Source organism: Gigantopelta aegis, chromosome 1 (genome assembly GCF_016097555.1).
Source record: "Gigantopelta aegis isolate Gae_Host chromosome 1, Gae_host_genome, whole genome shotgun sequence".
Taxonomy (NCBI): domain Eukaryota; kingdom Metazoa; phylum Mollusca; class Gastropoda; order Neomphalida; family Peltospiridae; genus Gigantopelta; species Gigantopelta aegis.
In genome coordinates this window covers 1,327,464-1,344,979 of record NC_054699.1, presented here as the reverse complement: position 1 = coordinate 1,344,979, position 17,516 = coordinate 1,327,464, and the positions used below count along the sequence as shown (strand labels likewise).

Below are 17,516 nucleotides of genomic sequence, written 5' to 3'. Positions count from 1 at the left end.
GCCGGCCCCGTGACATTAATCATTGAAGAAATATTGGTCATAGTTTAACATCAAACATTTGTTAGCTTTGTATAAGCTTTGTGTGTAGCTCACATCTAATTAATTTTTGTTGTCCATCTCTCATCAATTCCATAAAACATTTTTTTATCAAAGACAAAACAGATCACGCCAGCTTTACACATTTCTGTTCAGGTGTACTATTGAAATGCCCTATAGCTTTTATTTAAAACATTTTTGCGAATGTCATCCACTCTCAATAAGCTTCATAGAAAACATTTAGCCTGTTTTTAACATTAAAATGCCATCAACATTTATTTTTAAAACGAATTTCGTGTGTTTGGCTGGTCCATTAGTATGTCTACAAACAATAGAACTCGATTACTCTGTGACGTATAAGTTAACCTGAACTCGATTACTCTGTGACGTATAAGTTAACCTGAACTACATTACTATGTGACATATAAGTTAACCTGGACTAGATTACTCTGTGACGTATAAGTTAACCTGAACTCGATTACTCTGTGACGTATAAGTTAACCTGAACTACATTACTGTGTGACATATAAGTTAACCTGGACTAGATTACTCTGTGGCGTATAAGTTAACCTGAACTCGATTACTCTGTGACGTGTAAGTTAACCTGAACTCGATTACTCTGTGACGTATAAGTTAACCTGAACTACATTACTATGTGACATATAAGTTAACCTGGACTAGATTACTCTGTGACGTATAAGTTAACCTGAACTCGATTACTCTGTGACGTATAAGTTAACCTGAACTACATTACTCTGTGACATATAAGATTTTTTTAGAGAAAACTATTATAACTCCATTTCGTTCTATTGATGCAAATGGAAATATATTTAGTTAAATAGTTTATTATACTATCAAGTCATTTATGTTGTTTCACAAGTCAGGTTGATGAAAACTAAGCGCCTTGTAAATTAGAGCGTTTGTTTACACTGTGCATTCAGGAGTTGGTCGTAACTGACGAAACAAAATGGCTGCCCCCAGTTAGCAGGAATAATCATGGGTTTTTTTTATTAACTCTAAAATTACGTGTTTTTCATTTGTTAAAGAGTTAGTATGTATTGGTGGTCCGAGTATGCATCTTTCCAACACATAAGGCTCTGGTTTGAGTTGACTGTCCCTTTAACGCACGCGTCTGACTATCTCTCACCTCGACGTCGATCGACGCGCTGTCGTCCAACTGACCTATAAAGCGAGAACCGCGACTCGTCAGTGAATAACATTAACACACGTATCCGGTGGGCCAAGTGAAACCCCAACTGGTGCATGTGCACGAAGTTATTGCAATCGACGTTGACGTCGCCTGTGTGTAAGTTGCGGATCAACGTAGGAACGTCGTGGCTGAACTCCCGCAACCGACTCCTAACCGTCCGTGGACAATGGACGACCATGGGTGCCTACAACCTGACTCGCCGTATCCGTAGCCGTCTGAAATCGGTTACGGAGGTGTGCGAGATCTATGCCTCTGTCTTGACGTGGCAATGTAACGCGCGAACGTCCGCTTCTGAGATGGTCAGCTAATCTTCCTGAGCACGGCATGCCAATATCAAACCTAAAGTCGCTTCACCAGGCCCCGACCTCATTTAATCTTAAAGCAACCAGAACAATAGCTCTTTTAAGAATGGGTGTGTCAGCTGGACTCAACCAAATTATATTTAAAATTAAAAAATAATAATACCCCTACTTGTACCCATTGCAATATCCCGGAAGATGTTGGCCATTACTAAATTAATTAATTATTTTCATGAAAATAACATTATATTTAATCCCACTAATTTGTTAAACTCTAATAAACGATATTTAAAAAAAACAAAAAACAACAACAAACAAAACAAAACAAAACAACAACAGACAGATTACTTATAGGCTACGTGATTGAGACTAATAAAAATATTTGAACATAAGTCAGCCTATTAATTATTTTATTGCATACCTATTCAATCTTACTATAGTGATAAAGGCATTCTGAAACCGTGTAATAAATTTGGACCGGAACTTTAAAATGGGGAATTCCCTTTTTCTTTTTACTGCAGTAGTTAGTAGTGTAAACAAACATTTTATTTTTGCCCAAAAAACAAAACATTTTGTAGGCATACAGACATATTTATATATAAAATATAATGTGTTAGCGTCTTTTATCCTATAACTTACCCGCGATATCCACTCGTGGTATATATTCTTGCGCAAAATAAACTCGTGCAATAAATAGATAGCGAAAACAACGTATGTGAAGTTCTGTATATAGATTAATTAAGAGATTGTTTAAAATAAATAATTTAATATAATTAATAATAAAAAATAATATTGTAATTAGTAAACTGGATAATAAATAAAAATTACATAAATTGTTGGACACTAAATCTAGCTATTGCATCACCTTAACTGAACCATGATGGAGTGAAATCCATGTCAATTTTAGTTTTAACAAAATATCATTAATAAATGGAGTATGGTGGTTATGAAGATGGTTGAATAAAGTTCATTTAGGAACAAATCGAATTATTTTTGTTCAGGTAATACTTTGTTAGACCATTAAATACGTCAATGATCTGTGACAATATGCCTTTAATGGAACAAATACTAATTATAAATACTAAATTAATTAATTAAGTAGCTCTTAATTAACGATATTATTTGATAAATTAATCAAGGTTAATTAATCCACTTACACAATCATGTATCCACCATTAACTAACACTCCACAATGAATTAATTCTATTTTTAGACGTCTGGCCGCATATCGATCGATACTGAAGCTGCATACCTTGCGTCACCGACGATGAGGTCCGCGCTCACCGCGAGGTATTCACGCTACATTATCCATCGATCGCGCACCGTTGTTTCTTTTTTAAATGGTTGTAGCTCTTCAATTTTTAATAATAAACTTATTTATTTAATTATTTTTGTAACCTTTACAGGCTATAATTACTTCTGTTCGGCACGTCAATATTTATCCGATAGGTTGGGCAGAAGTATTTTTAATTCTATGTTTTATGTTGGGTGTGTATGTACCCCTATCAACTTGTAACATACGCGGCATTTTGCTTTTCAATCGTGTTGAATTGAAATGTTGTGCACTCGATGTGTACTGTTCAGAACTTCAATTTGGTATGTTGTTCAAGTCCACAAAACGTGACAGTGGCCCCGGGTGCACGTTTTCTTGACAAATCGGTAAAAAGCATGCAGCTTCGCACGTGCTCACGGTTGACCCGATTTTAACTAAAGATTAAAGCCGCACACCCTAGTTCCATCCAGCGAAAATAAATTATAATTTGGTTAATCTACAAACCTGTAACACACTTAGATCACGTTTTTATCAAATGGGGTGAAAAAGCAGGTTTTATATCGATAAATACCATAGGAATCCCCATGTCCCAATTGCTTGAAATAATTTAGAAAGTTAGTATTCTGATATCACCGGTAGATGTCGCTCGAAGCACAACAATGCCTACGTCACGACAAATTTCACAGACTTGGGGTGCGTTCGTTTCACCTCTCCTGGACATGTTCCAACTGTTCTGTCCTGGTTGTATCCCCTCTCCAGATATCGTAAGACTTAGCAAAATTATTGGTTTAAAGGGTTTGTAACGTTTTGTATTGAGACACTTACTTGTCTGAACTTTATTGTTACTGAAAATGTTCACGAACTGTGAAGAAAAATCTCACAAATGAACAACAACAAATCGGATGTTGATTGCGCGAACCGTGCACGAGAAAACAAACCGAACCAAAATGATAACGGTCACGTGATATACCAACGTCTGTGACATTGAAATGGAAATATCCCCTCTAAAAATAGATTGGACCTCGCTTGCTTAACGTTTTTTTCTCGACAACATGTCTTGTAAAAAAAATGCAAAAAATGCATTTCGTGGTTTTACAAACATCAGGATTACCAAAAAGCACTTCAGGTGAATGGATATGTGTATTCTAAATAATAAAATGTAAGTAAAGTGCAATTTTATTTGTGAAAAATGGGGTTTAATAGCGAAAAACAACGCCGTAATGGTTAACAAAAAAACGTAACTAGGGTGTGTCCCTTTAAAAAAGTATAGAGATAAAAAAAAAGTGAACGTGCGTGTGTTTCTTCCATTAGTTTATTTACAATAAGGTTCACGCGTTCCTAGTCTACCTTTGTATCTATCACGGATCCCGAACATAGCGATGAAACGAATATTAATCGAAATATATATTTGAATATATAAATGTAATGAAACAGCACTGACAAATATAATTCAGTGGAGTTTGTATAAAATCGGGATACCTGGTTTCATATAATACCATTCCTATTAATTTTACTTGACCTGGCGAAAGTGGCCGTTATTCACTTGTGGCTGTTATATACAGGTACATACAAAATGATATCAAAATACTTTCTAAACAGGAATGCACAAAAGTGTCAACAGTCGTCTTAAAAATATATAATAAGACAGAACATTTTAACAAGAACGTAAAATTTTTTATTCAAAGCATACATTGAGCACATTTTATTGAAAGTCACTTTATTATTCACCTATGGAAAAAGTCATTCATCTTTGACTGCTATCACTGCATTTTGTTATCCATTAACACGTTCCACGTAAAAAAAATCATTACACATTAACGAAAGGGACAGTTTGCAAAAGTATATTGGTTGAAAAAACATCGTGGCAAACTGACAACTGCTTGTCAGACTTGCAGCAATTACACACCTTGAAATACACTACCTGTCAGTGTTGACGAGTCGGATAGATATGTAAGTTCGGAGCAAGACTTACTTTTATGTATAGCATGTTCTAGTGTCAAAGCCAAGAGCCAGTTACCAGCAATACGACACAATAAGAACATATATCAAGATAATATAAGTGGTAGCGGTAAAATATCAATAGAAATAAATAGCCTAACATTACAACAGAGCTATCCACTATTTGGAATAACTATTTTGGAACTTTAGGGGGACGGGACGAATATAAAAACCCCACGATAGAAATAAAATAAAATAAGTATATATACTTAAAATAAGTGTATACATATATGCATAGACTAAAATAAACTCGAGGTAGTTGCTGGATCGGCCGCAGTGCGACCACAATTAGATCGAGCAGCACACACCAATCAACTCGGACCACCTAATAAGCATGGTTCGGAGATCCTATGTATTTTTGTTTCAGAGAAGCCCGGCGCTTTGTTAAACAGAAATCACACAGCAAGAATGAAAACCCTTCAAATATAGTTATCTATGTTAGTATAATTCTTCCACTATTCTTGTATTTCTTAAACAGAAATCACACAGCAAGGATGAAAAACCTTCAAATATAGTCATCTGTGTTAGTATAATTCTTCCACTGTTCTTGTATTTATTAAACAGAAATCACACAGCAAGGATGAAAAACCCTTCAAATATAGTTATCTATGTTAGTATAATTCTTCCACTGTTCTTGTATTTGTTAAACAGAAATCACACAGCAAAGATGAAAACCCTTCAAATATAGTTATCTATGTTAGTATAATTCTTCCACTATTCTTGTATTTCATAAATCCAAGCGAAGGGCAAGTTCTTTTCTCTGGGTGAAGTTGATTTCTTGTGCCAGCGAGAGCAACTCTCTCTCCCACCCATCCCAAACATTTTACTGTCCTGGCGAAAGTCGACACCTGCGTCCATGACAGGCGTGTGCTATAACAACTTGTTTTGAATGTGCACGTTAAAATCTATGAAAGAAAGAAAGAGACCGTTATAGCAAGTTCAACTTGTAAATTTTTGACAAAACAATAGTGGTCGTTGTACGTTTGTGCCCGTTATAGCAGGTTCAACCATTCAATTTGATCAAAACAAATAGTTGCCGCTGACCGCATTAACAGGTGGCCGTTATATACAGGTCAACAAGAAGGAAATGCATGGACGGGATTTATGCTGGCCGGTTATATACAGGTGACCGTTATATAAAGGTGACCGTTAGTCCAGTCTCAATTATATATTATTATGTAAAACTAGTTTCCAAATAACTTCCGGCTGGATCAAAGTTCGAGTTGCACCGAAATTTTGATAGAGAAGTTAACACAACAAATCCTGTGATTGGTGATAAATGTGTGTTGGTTGTAAAAAAAAAAGAAAAAAAAAAAAAAGAAAAAAAAAAAAAAAAAAAAAGAAAAAAAAAAAGAGTTTTATCTGGGCAAAAAAATGTATGCAATTTTATTTCATCTAGTGCCACTGTGTCAAGTAGCCTTGTGTTTGAAACATGTATCGGGTACCTGTAAAAAAAGTACTCAAATGTTGTGCGAAACTACGGGTGTTGTAAAAACATTTGGGCCATGAAAGGTACCATTTTCTTCAGTTAATACTTTGAGGTAGGGGTTGTAGTACTGATATTTATGTCATAGTTTGGTTGATATATTGTATACAATGTTTTTAAACACAAACGTTAACATGGTCGCCTATGGGATTTTATTTGGTATAGTATAACCTGTAGTGGGAATTCCCAGCATGTGATACAGCTTTGTCGCACGTCAGTTCACTCGTGATCGAAACTTTCCATAGTGTCTATTTCCTGTTTATATGCAACAGCCAAGATACATTCTCCGCGAATGGGAAAGTACAATTCTCCGAAAAAGATTGTCATAGTATACTTTTCTATGCTGTGTTAAATTGTCAATAGCAATTATCGTGAATTACATTTTATTTTTCAGTGAAAGATGTTTTTAATAGTTTACGGTTTAGAGTGGAAGTAAGGTTATTAGGCAAACTACGTTATACAAACCCATTTCACGAAACTACTTTTTTTAAAATGTAAATTGAATTGCTTGAGAAGACAGGGCCGTAGCCATCGGGGGCAAGGGGGCAGTTAATAGCAAGGGATATTTTATATCCACATGTAACAGCATCAACAAACACGGTAGTCGTTCTTGATGGTTTATTCATAGGGTTCGATGTTCAACATCATAAAAATAAAAGCCCTATAAATATAAAATATATAAATATTAGTTACAGAAATATTAAAGTTGGGTCACGAAAACTCTACTTTACTTTCATAAAAAAAAATACATCGCAGGATTATTAACATAATATTGCAGGATTATTAACATAATATTGTAGGTTATAACAGTTTCAAAAGTTCCAACATTTCATGGTACATAACCTTTCGTCCCTTGTGATTAACCTTATTTCACATATATAATGTATCATACATATTACATTAACACATACCAATATACATTATATATATTAATATATACCAACACATGTATACATATATAATGGCATACACAATATAACGTACATATAGTACATACATATAATATATCATTTGTAGTAATTGTTGTTAACATGCGTGTTCGTGTGTGTTCGTGTTCTACCTACCAGGTATATGGACCTGGGCTTCCAACAAGTAAAACTGTCCATTCCGTCTAACTATCAATATCCTTTCACCTGCATATAAAAATTACATATCTTAAAATCAAATATCAAAACCATACTACAATACAATTAGTTACAAAACCATGGTAATTCAAACCACCGTAATTTAATGTCGTCTAAACGAAAACACATTTCCTAACAATTCAAAACCCCCAAAATGGTTATTAAAATGCATAAGGTAAACAATGAAAATAGCGCATACCACAAATAGTAAATATAACCGTGTTTTAGTTGATCGGTAAAGATAATCTACAGTAAACGTTAATACGTTCATACCAATACTAAATCTAAATATATTATACAAGAACTCCTACCATAAAATATAAAATACTATTAAATCAAAACTCACTAACCTGACGACAACCCGATCCTACCAACACCCAGTGATAAATGACAACGTTTCCCCAACACACCCGTCTATTTATGTAGCTACACGACGGACAAATCGTGCGCGTGCAATAAGCTGCAGTGCTATGTGTTCGTGCAGTTAGTGTTATCTATGCTGTACGCTGTATATCGATTTTGTACCCGATAGTGCAATCAACGAATCGTATTTTCTAAATTTACATTATACATTAGTTGCGGCCAACATATTACTAAAACATTCAAACATAAAACTATGTACATTCATAACACTCCCCCATAATAAACCATCTACCACACACAGACAAGATAGGACATGCCACGGCCTTTGATATACCAGTCATGGTGCACTACCTTAAATGAGAAATAACCCAATGGACTACCAACGGCGATCGATCGTAGACCGACTTGGAAATCTATCGTATACCGACTGTGAATCAGGCGAGCGCTTTACCACTGGGCTATGTCTCGTCCCCGTTTATGTTGAAGGAACATTCTCAAAGTTCCAAGAGCGCTTTACCACTGGGCTAAGTCTCGCCCCCGTTTATGTTAAAGGAACATTCTCAAAGCTCCAAGAGCGCTTTACCACTGGGCTATGTCTCGTCCCCGTTTATGTTGAAGGAACATTCTCAAAGTTCCAAGAGCGCTTTACCACTGGGCTATGTCTCGTCCCCGTTTATGTTGAAGGAACATTCTCAAAGCTCCAAGAGCGCTTTACCACTGTGCTATGTCTCGTCCCCGTTTATGTTGAAGGAACATTCTCAAAGTTCCAAGAGCGCTTTACCACTGGGCTATGTCTCGCCCCCGTTTATGTTGAAGGAACATTCTCAAAGTTCCAAGAGCGCTTTACCACTGGGCTATGTCTCGCCCCCGTTTATGTTACAGGAACATTCTCAAAGTTCCAAGAGCGCTTTACCACTGGGCCATGTCTCGCCCCCGTTTATGTTACAGGAACATTCTCAAAGTTCCAAGAGCGCTTTACCACTGGGCCATGTCTCGCCCCAGTTTATGTTAAAGGACCATTCTCAAAGTTCCAAGAGCGCTTTACCACTGTGCTATGTCTCGCCCCCGTTTATGTTAAAGGGACATTCTCAAGAGCCATATTTAGCCATTTTTACACGTGTTTGTGGAAGATAACTGCAGGTTAACTGATTACACATAATAATCTTTGCGTAATTAAAGGGACATTCCTGAGTTTCCTGCACTTTTTAAGATGTTATCGATTAATGGAGACTTTTTTACGACTGTAATTTCATATCAAACACATTTTTCTGCAAAAAATATTAGTGGCTGTATATTAAACGTGTTTCTGATCGCTGTAATATTTGTACTAGGTTACATTTCATCTTATTTCCTAAAATATAGTTTTTTCGTACGTACGAAATTATTTGAAGACAAAATCCAGTTTGGGCTTCTCACAAATATTAAGACGTTGATCGGTGGGGGACAGGGGAGGGGAGACGCGTCCCCCTCACTTTTCAACGCCGGGGGATAATCTATATAAGTATCACCCCCCCCCCACCACCACCCCCCCCCCCCCCCCCACACACACACACTTTTTCGTTTAGCAAAAGCAACAATAATACCACCACCAACAAAAACAACAACAGCAAAAAAAAAAAAAAAAAAAAAAAAAAGTTTAACCACTAACGTGTAGCTTTGTGATTTTCATTGACACACCCCAGCACGAAAAATGCATCGGCTATTGGGTGTCAAACTATGGTAATGCAAACAAATAAGGTCATAATCAACATCAATATAAAAATTCAAGATTTAAATAAAAACAGTGTATAGAACTGTACAAGAATACAAATATCACAGATAGATAATGACTTTTACTCAAAATTTCAATTTGTTCTGTATTGGAGATTCTCAAAGAGAATGTTACACCCCTGCACCACGGCGAGGTTACAGCACACGCAGGGGCATTGAATATAAAGACATTGATATTCTAAACTAGAAAATATATTTAATATGCAAGTTTAATCTTAGAAATATTTGATTAGTCGGAAACATCTTACAATGCAGCAAACTCAGGAATGTCCCTTTAACGCAAGGATATAAAAATTGTAATATGTAGTCACTCGGCATCAACTAAAGTTTCCTCTTTAGCGAAACAAAAAACAAATCATATAGAAAATTATATATTCATCGTGTATCTGTTAAAACAGAGGCCCGTTCTTTGTCAGTTTGGAGTTGCAATTCAAATTATAATGAGACGTTAATCCGTTGTTTATCTTTATTGAAGTTTGCAACAATATAAACATTTTTTAAATGTTCTTGGTAATTTAAACAAATAAAAAATAATATTAAGTTTTAAACCCATACCAACTCGTATAACAGAATCTCAGTGTAAATAAAAATGTTTCTTAACAAATTGTCAATCACAATCCATAGATTAAATCACTCTTCACCCCTATTCCGAAAATTAAAAAAAAGAAGTTGGTTGTTGGTATAATGTTAAAAGTTGATAATATGTTTTTTATGTGTTATAACATTATGCATTATTTCCAACTACATGCCAATTCATCGTTTCCCTTTTCCCGGAATGCATCTTCTTATTAAACACTAAACTCATTCCCCAAGACTTTGTTTCATAGACAGATGTCTATTGAGCATACTTTTATATTCCGTTTTCCGGGAATAATGAATTACGCGAATCAATTACATCACTTGAGTGACATGACCTTTGAGTTAATCGTCACGTGCGTGAGTCTGGAGCCACTAATAAATGTGCATGTAGCCAATCCCTGAACTCAAACCTGCAAACGAAGACCGTGAAAGGCTAGCTGGCTGCTGGTAAAAGTTAACTTGGAAATTATCAAAGCTAATAAGACATCATGGCATCAGGTAAGAGATTTAGATATTTGGCAGCCTCTTGTACTTTATATTCAATATAGGACTGATTATGTTTCTTTTATTCCTTATATAATAAACTTAATATTGTTAATAACATGAAAAGAAGAAGATGAGTGAAACAGGTTTTTTTTTAATTTGACTGTTTTATAACAATATACACTATGGCATTAACAGGCACAGATCCAAAATGGAGTGCTGATAAGCTTCCTTTCTCAGAACGCTGGAAAACGTTCAATGTAAAGCTGCGATTGCATTTTGTTTTCAAAGATTACTAATGTATCTGAACCTGTTTATAGAAAAAGATTGTAATTTTTAAAAATTGTACCACTTACGAAATATGGCCATGAATTGAACTTACGGTCAGATATGACATTTTTATTGTGTCTGAAGCCAAAACGACGATGCGGCACGCGTCTGTCGTCGACCTCAAAGAGATGTTTGTTCCTTCTCCATTTCCGTCTGCTACTCTCACTATTTGCCAGTTTATGAACATAAACATTTGTGACAAAATCTAAACTGTAGATTACTACCATCTCGTTGCTAATTGTGAAGTCGTTTAAGTGTGATACTTGCTTACCATTGTGGTTGTTAATAGACATGTTTTGATTGTTATAAAAAAACAGGTCGTTATACTTTTTTGTTCTTTGAATGTATTATATTTAATGACAATCCAATCATATGACTCGTTATATGGTTCACGCAAGACTGTCTTGGGCACATTCTCCGAGATTACCTGGTGTATATAAGTCCAAGACAGGGGGACTGGTGGGGTAATAAGGTTATGGAATTTACCATTTGAATTAGAGGAGAAAGAAAATAAAATATAAAAAAATAAAAATAAGAATTAAAAAAAAAATTGTTTCTGTCAGGCCTAAATATTAAATGAATTAGTCGCAAATAGAGTGGACAGCCAAACACAAAAAACATATATTTGGAATCCAATCCAGTACTTACGCCCAAAATTGCCATTTCAGCAGCGGTTTGTAGAAAGGTTGCCAGGGTTAGTTGTAATTCCACGTTAACAGGTAGATCCAGGAAGATTAGGTTAAAATTCAAGTAAGACTAGAACATAGGTTAGGTTAAATAAAAGTACATAATTTAAAATTAAATACTTTTACACAGATATTAAACATCAGATGAGAACTAAAATCATATAATACCTATAAACGACAACACACGTATACACTACATAAATATACATACGAGCTCGGCTTACTATACAATATATACAACATGCTCATATACACTATAAGGCATTAAAAGAGTGATAATAATACTAGTAGTTAAAACAAGAAAAAAACAAATTCAGTTACAATATCGTATAAAATAAATTTTTAAAATCTTAAATCTTTACTTCAGTGGCCCTTACAAAGGCCAGTACCACTTTGTCAATTGCTGATTTAATTTGTTTTGGTGGGTTTAATATATCTCTGGACGTAAATTCTGTATTAAAAGAGTTTACCGTGGTTTTTAAAACCATCTGAAATATATCATGTTTTCTGCATTCAAAACGAAAATGAGAAACATAGTAGTATTCCATCTTCCCACATTTACTACAAGTAGGCGAGTCTACCAACTTCAGTTTATATCTCGTACACGCAAGACCTGTCGACACACCAATTCTCACACGAGTTAGGATGTTTGTATTTGTAATATTGGCGGATGTCGGCCCACGAACATTTAGTTTAAGATTGAAGTGCAATGTTCTAGTCCTGTGGTTCCACTTTTCTTACCAAATCGAATATATTTTCCGAATGGCCGCAGAAATTATTTCGGATGGCCCTAACTTCAGGCCGCCTGGACTCTGAATGTGCACGTTAAAATCTATGAAAGAAAGAAAGATACCATTATAGGAAGTTCAACTTGTAAATTTTTGACAAAACATTATTGGTCGTTGTACGTTTGTGGCCGTTGTAGCAGGTTCAACTATTCAATTTGATAAAACAAAAAAATAGTGGCCGCTGACCGCATTAACATGTGGCTGTTATATACAGGTCAACAAGAAGGAAATGCATAGAAAGAAGTTATGCTGGCCGGTTATATACAGGTGACCGTTATATACAGGTGACCGTTAGACCAGTCTCAACTGTATCTATTATGTAAAACTAGTCTTCTATCTATATGTTGTACTAAACAAAATAACTTCCTGCTAGGTCAAAGTTCGAGTTGCTCTGAAATTTTGATAGAGAGGTTAACGCTGCAAGTCTTGTGATTGGTGATAAATATGAGTTTGTTGGTTGTAAAAAAAAAATGTTTCGTCTGGGCAAAACAAAAAATGTATGCAATTTTATTTTATCTAGTACCACTGTGTCAAGTAGCCTTGTGCTTGAATCATGTATGGGGTACCTGTAAAAAGAAAAGTACTCAAATTTTGTGCGAAACTACGGGTGTTGTAAAAGCATCAGGTTATACAAAAAATGAGCTATGAAAGGTACCATTTTCTTCAGTTAATACTTTGAGGTAGGGGTTGTAGTACTGATATAATGGGTCATAGTTTGGTTGATATATTGTATATAGTTTTTAAACACAAATGTTAATATGGTTGCCTATGGGATTTTATTTGGTATAGTACAACCTGTAGTGGGAATTTCCAGCATGTGATACAGCTTTGTCGCACGTCCGTTCACTCGTGATCACAACTTCCCATAGTATTAGGGCCGTAGCTAGTGGGGGGGGGGGGGGTCGCAAGGGGACATTTGCCCCTCCTCCCAAAAACAAATCCTGAATTTGTTTTAGAAACTTAAACAAAATTCTCTTCTTAACCGTTTAAGAAGTGTTATACTATTAACTACTCAGTTGCCCCCCAAAAAAAATTCTTAGCTACAGCCCTGAGTGTGTATTTCCTGTTTATACGTAACAGCCGATATAAATTCTCCGAGAATTGGAAAGTACAATTCTCCGAAAAGACTGTCGTAGTTTACTTTTCTATGCTGTGTTAAATTGTCAACAGCAATTCTCGTGAATTACATTTTTTCAGTGAAAGATAGTTTTTAATAGTTTACTGTTCAGAGTGAAAGTAACGTTATTAGGCAAACTACGTTATACAAACCCATTCCACAAAACTACGTTGCATGAAAAGACAGGGCCGTAGCTAGCGGGGGCAGGGGGGGGGGGGAGGGGTAAGGGGACAGTTTCCCCATCCCCGAAAAAAAAACCTGGACCAAATTATAGAAAATTTTCTTCTTAAGGAGTTTTAGACTATTAACTACTCAGTCAGAATCCCCCCCCCCCCAAAAAAAAAACAACAACAAAAAAACAAACAAACAAAAAACAACAAAAAAAGAACAAAAACAAAAGAAAAAACAAACAAAACAACTACAAACAAACAAACAAAACAAAAACAAAAACAAAACACAACACAAAAAAAAACCCAAAAAAAACAACAACAACAAACAAACAAAAATCGAAAACAAAAATCCTAGCTACGGCCCTGAAAGAGATCCCGTTTTTCACTTTCCTACTGAAAGTCGGTGTACATGATTTTGACGAAATCATTTGGAGTTATAAATTCGGAAATGTAAACATATGAGACAGACAGACTTAATGCACAACAGTCTGCATGTGATTCATGTGAATAATGATAAACCATCTTGTTAAAAATATAACAGGAAAACCTAATTTGAAAAATTTTTACGAATGTTTCCATTAATAGCAAATGATCTTTGATACCCACAGACAAGATTTCACATGCCACGGCCTTTGATATACCAGTCGTGGTGCACTGCCTTAAACGAGAAATAGCCCAATGGACCACCAACGTGGTCGTAGACCGACTGCAGATCGATCGTGCTATGTCTCGCTCCCGTTTATGTTATTCTAGACTCCACCGAAACCCAAAATAACTCAATAGACTACACTAAATATAATAACTAACACTGATAATAATTTACACATTTATTGTTCCCCCTCTCCCGGTATTGACTTAAGATTGGCCACGGCTAGATTTTTAATTTGCTGCCGACCACAAAAGGCAAAATGGCATGTAAAAACAAACAATCAATTCCAACAATCAAATTCAACAATATCAATCAAGGACACATCAAACAATTCAATATCAATAAAAATAGACATTACACAATCAAATCAACATCAATGAAAAAATCAAGGGGCCCTGCGAACACCGGCCCCTTGCCTATAATAATCAAATCAAGGGGCCCTGCGAACAGCGGCCCCTTACCTATATAATCAAATCAAGGGGCCCTGCGGACAGCGGCCCCTTGCCTATATAATCAAGAGTTGAAAGGCCCTGAGAACAGCGGCCCATCACGTTACTATATAATATTCCGCTCCCATCTGAAGCGCACAGTATAATAAAGTTAGGGAGAGTTGCCCAGCCCTGAGAACAGCAGCCGAGCATACATCTCCCCCATAAATGTTCCAGATTGATCCTGTGTAGCATCCCATGACTAACCAATGTTCAATATCGAACACCATGTCACTAGCCGTGACTATATAATCTCGCTCTAAAAAAACAGAGAAACCTCAGTAATTTCTGGGATGAAAGTCTCTGGAAAAAGCGATAGATTACTAAAATATTTGTTGGTATTATTTACACAAATGGTGTCAGATATTTTGTTCCGGAAACTGTCCATAACTGGCCGCTCGTCGGTAGTAACAGCTGCTCTCCCTGCAACATTTCTGGAGTGTGTAGGAGCATTCCTTTGTAGTTCTTATCTGAAACGGACAAATGGAACCAGCAGTATCGGGACACAACAATGAGCAACACTATATATAAAGACAAAAATCAAAGACGTCAATATCAGAACCAAGTCTACATCCACATGTTCTTGGGTCAGGGTGGGAGGGTGTCAATAAAAAAACTCTGAAAAAAAGGATTAAATTAGTTATCTGTCTCCTGACAATTCCCCGATGTCTTTCTTCGATGGCTCGTTTCCGGAAAAGATAGACTGGTCTCTCCAAACCAGATAGCTGAAAGATAAGACTGTTTTTGTAATTGACAAAACTACTATACTGCATTCTAAACGACTGGTTACACCAGACCAATATTACGGCAGTTGCTATAATAACCAGATTTATTCCTGAATGAATAAATCCTATTAAAGGAACATTCTCAAAGTGCCAAGAGCGCTTTACCACTGGGCTGTCTCGTCCCCGTTTTTGTTACAGGAACATTCTCAAAGTTCCAAAAGCCATTTTTAGCTATTTCTACATGTGTTTGTAACCGGGTTAATAAAGTAAATTATCATATGGGTTTATGACATGGATATCATGGGTAAGTTATAGGATAAATTCCAGTAATAACGTTCTTAATTTTATATTTCACAACTGACTTAATGAACAATAGCCTGCATCTGATTCCTGTGAATAATGAATTATGATCTTGTTAAAAATTGATTGTTCAAAATCGTTTACGTTTAAGTAAACTTTGTTTTGTTTAACGACACCACTAGATGACATTGATTTATTAATCATCGACTATTGGATGTAAAAATTTGTTACTTGTGACATATAGTCCCAACGGGGATCGATTGTAGACCGACTGCAAATCGATCGTAGACCGGCTACAAATTGATCGTAGACCGACTGCGAATCAGGCGAGCGCTTTACCACTGTGCTATGTCTCGCCCCCGTTTTTGTTACAGGAACATTCTCAAAGTTCCAAGAGCGCTTTACCACTGTGCTATGTCTCGCCCCCGTTTTTGTTACAGGAACATTCTCAAAGTTCCAAGAGTGCTTTACCACTGTGCTATGTCTCGTCCCCGTTTATGTTGAAGGAACATTCTCAAAGTTCCAAGAACGCTTTACCACTTGGCTATGTCTCGCCCCCGTTTATGTTGAAGGAACATTCTTTAAGTTCCAAGAGCGCTTTACCACTGGGCTATGTCTCGCCCCCGTTTATGTTGAAGGAACATTCTCAAAGTTCCAAGAGCGCTTTACCACTGGGCTGTGTCTCGCCCCCGTTTATGTTGAAGGAACATTCTCAAAGTTCCAAGAGCACTTTACCACTGTGCTATGTCTCGCCCCCGTTTATGTTATAGGAACATTCTCAAAGTTCCAAGAGCGCTTTACCACTGTGCTATGTCTCACCCCGTTTATGTTGAAGGAACATTCTCAAAGTTCCAAGAGCGCTTTACCACTGTGCTATGTCTCGTCCCCGTTTATGTTAAAGGAACATTCTCAAAGTTCCGAGAGCGCTTTACCACTGTGCTATGTCCCGCCCCCGTTTATGTTACAGGAACATTCTCAAAGTTCCAAGAGCGCTTTACCACTGTGCTATCTCTCGCCCCCGTCTATGTTAAAGGAACATTCTCAAAGTTCCAAGAGCCATATTTAGCTACTTTTACATGTGTTTGTGGAACATAACTGCAGGTTAACTGATTACACATAATAATCTTTGCGTAATTAACACAAGGATATAAAAATTGTAATATGTTGCTACTTGGGGTCAACTGAAGTTCCCTCTTTGGCGAAAAAGAAAATCATATAGAAAATTATATATTCATCGTGTATCTATTAAAACAGAAGCCGGTTCTTTGTCAGTTTGGAGGTGCAATTCAAATTATAATGGGTCGTTAATTCGTTGTTTATCTTTATTGAAGTTTGCAACAATATAAACATTTATTTTAAATGTTCTTGTTAATTTAAGCAAATAAAAAATAGTATTGTTTTAAACCCATACCAACTCGTATAACAGAATCTCAGTGTAAATAAAAATGTATCTTAACAAATTGTCAATCAAAATCCATAGATTAAATCACACTTCACCCCTATTCCGAAAATGAAATTTAATCCATATATTTTGATTATAATTTGTTAAAAACAAACTTTTGTTTATTAACATAGACATGATTTGTTTTTGAAAATTTTTAAAAGAAATTTGGGAAGTTGGTATAATGTTAAAAGTTGATAA

General features: G+C 35.9%; 1 protein-coding gene across 1 annotated transcript in view; it reads left to right on the top strand.

Moving 5' to 3' along the window:
* The first annotated feature begins 1,422 nt into the window (after nt 1–1,422).
* Nucleotides 1,423–17,516, top strand: part of LOC121368495 (GTPase IMAP family member 7-like) — a 33,624-nt gene continuing 17,530 nt past the window's right edge. The window contains exons 1-2 of the mRNA XM_041493235.1: nt 1,423–1,545; nt 2,759–2,835. Coding sequence (XP_041349169.1) covers nt 1,423–1,545; nt 2,759–2,835 — 200 coding nt within the window. The remainder of the gene's footprint in view (nt 1,546–2,758; nt 2,836–17,516) is intronic.